This window comes from Mandrillus leucophaeus, unplaced genomic scaffold (genome assembly GCF_000951045.1).
Source record: "Mandrillus leucophaeus isolate KB7577 unplaced genomic scaffold, Mleu.le_1.0 Scaffold771, whole genome shotgun sequence".
Lineage (NCBI taxonomy): Eukaryota > Metazoa > Chordata > Mammalia > Primates > Cercopithecidae > Mandrillus > Mandrillus leucophaeus.
The window spans coordinates 151,698-154,174 of NW_012108375.1; the positions used below are offsets into that span (position 1 = coordinate 151,698).

Here is a 2,477-nt window from a genome sequence, read left to right on the forward strand (position 1 = left end):
TAAGATACAATTAAACCAAAAAATTCAAACACCACACAAACATATTGGCAACTTTATAGCAATATTAGGAATATCATATTTCTAGGTATAAAAATAACCAAAGGTAATTCTTCAAAGAAAGTATTAGCATACCTTTGGAAGCTCTTCAATCTGATTAGCATCTAAATAGAGCTCCTCCAAGGTTTTTTCAAAAGTAAAAATCTCTTTCGGAACTTGTTCTAAGCTGCAGTGAGAATAATCAAGAGTAGTGACAGTCTCCTCTTCCCCTCGTAGACAGCGACATGGTACCAACCGCACAAACAAGCTTCGTTTTGTAGTCATTTTTAGACACTGCAATATTCGAATAAAAAGAAATTAAAAACATACATATTACAATGGTTTTTCAGAACAAATCATTCCCATTTATCACAATTCATATGTCACAGATAAACACTTCTCCCGCCACTATACAAGCACAATCGAACCCATTTAACATTGCTTTAATACCCACATTTATAGCTACTGGATTTCAAAGTAAACTCAAGCTCTATAGTACTTCACAAAACAATCCATGAAGTAGCCATTTACATGCTTCTTCAAAAACTGTGCTTTGAGGCCGGGCGCAGTGGCTCACGCCTGTAATCCCAGCACTTGGGAAAGCTGAGGCAGGCAGAACACAGGTCAGAAGATTGAGACCATCCCGGCTAACACGGTGAAACCCCATCTCTACTAAAAATACAAAAAATTAGCTGGGCAAGGTGGTGGGCGCCTGTAGTCCCAGCTACTGGGGAGGTTGAGGCAGGAGAATGGCGTGAACCCAGGAGGCGGACCTTGTAGTAAGCTAAGATCATGCTACTGTACTCCAGCCTGGGCAACAGAGCGAGACTCCGTCTCAAAAAAACAAACAAACAAAACTGTGCTTTGAGTCTGCTTCTTAGTTCTCAACAAAAAAAACTCTAATAAGACAAAGATTTTTTATTTAATTTTACTTAATTTCTGACTCTAAGAGTTCTACGTGTCTTCATTAAGGACTTGATTAAGTGCAGTTCTGAGTAGGAAGTGGGAATGCAAAGATATTTTCAGGTCTTCTTAAACAGCCATCAGGGATCAATCACCCTATAACCTTCCCATGAAAAGTCAAAGTTTCCACATAAAAATTCCCACCTACTCCAAGTATATTTTGTTTAAATTAAATATGGGCCCTATAGTTTTTCTAAAGAACTTACATGTCTGAAATGTGTTTAAGGTTACACACTGGTGCAAAACTTGCTTAAATAAATAACAGATTTCAAATTAATTGAGGGAAAAGGCCAATTCTGAATTAGTGAACATTCTCAGGGCCAACTTTATTAAGTACACAATGTATATACATAGGTTAATTCTAACTACGCTAAGATTATATTAGCAAAGTAAGATTATATTTGCACAAGTAATAAAGCAATTAACTTGAAGAAATAAAAGTTTAAAAATCAACTTTTAAAAATTTGAATTGTGCGGCATACTCTAAGATAAAATTAAACCAAAAAATTCAAACACCACACAAATATACTGGCAACTTTATAGCAATATTAGGAGTAAATAAAATAAATAAAAATGATAATTAGTGTTATCAATTCTTTCTATGTAAAACAATCTATTCTTGCTGTAGTCAGAAGATTCCATTAGAGTATTAGATTACCTCTAACCAGGACCAAGACTAGGTTAAGGCCAGTGAGGCCTCAGGCACAAAATATAAGGAGGTATCAAAAAATTCAGTAATCAAGATAAATACAATATCTTAATATAATGTTTTAAAAATATAGATTACTGAAAAAGAATCCATGTATAAACAAAATGTCCAATGTTAAAACAAAAACGGGATCTGGTATTAGCGATTTTTCCTTTTGCCTCAAGCTGTAACAGGGATCTGCAAGGCACTGCTTCTAATTCTTCTGCTTCATATTATACGGTATTTTAAAAGTGACAAAGAGTAAGATATGTATTTCCCTTGCAATCTTTTTAAAAAATTGGCTATTCTAGGCCGGGCGCAGTGGCTCACACGTGTAATCCTAACACTTTGGGAGACCAAGGCAGGCGGATCACTTGAGGTCAGGAGTTTGAAACCAGCCTGGCCAACATGGCGAAACCCCATCTTTACACAAAAAAATTAGCCGGGCGTGGTGGCACATGCCTGTAATCCCAGCTAGGGAGGCTGAGGCAGGATAACTGCTTGAACCCGGGAGGCGGAGGCTGCAGTGAGCCGAGATGGTGCCACTGCACTCCAGCACAAGCAGCACAAGACTCCGCCGCAAAAAAAAAAAAAAAAAATTTTTTTTTTTTTTAACTATACTTAATCACTCTATACCAGGCACTGTGCTAAGTTCTTTAGATAAACTATATGCAGACTCTCATTTCATTGTCACTGCAACTTTCTTTTTCTTTTTTTTTTTTTGAGACGGAGTCTCGCTCTGTCGCCCAGGCTGGAGTGCAGTGGCCGGATCTCGGCTCACTACAAGCTC

The 2,477-nt window shown here is 37.4% G+C and overlaps 1 protein-coding gene across 5 annotated transcripts in view; it reads right to left on the reverse strand.

Annotated features, from left to right (window-relative positions):
• Nucleotides 1-2,477, reverse strand: part of ERBB2IP (erbb2 interacting protein) — a 149,987-nt gene that overhangs the window by 88,780 nt on the left and 58,730 nt on the right. For all 5 annotated transcript variants that reach the window (XM_011966741.1, XM_011966743.1, XM_011966740.1 and 2 more), the window contains exon 3: nucleotides 133-330. In XM_011966741.1, coding sequence (XP_011822131.1) covers nucleotides 133-321 — 189 coding nt within the window. In that variant the 5' untranslated portion in view covers nucleotides 322-330. The remainder of the gene's footprint in view (nucleotides 1-132; nucleotides 331-2,477) is intronic.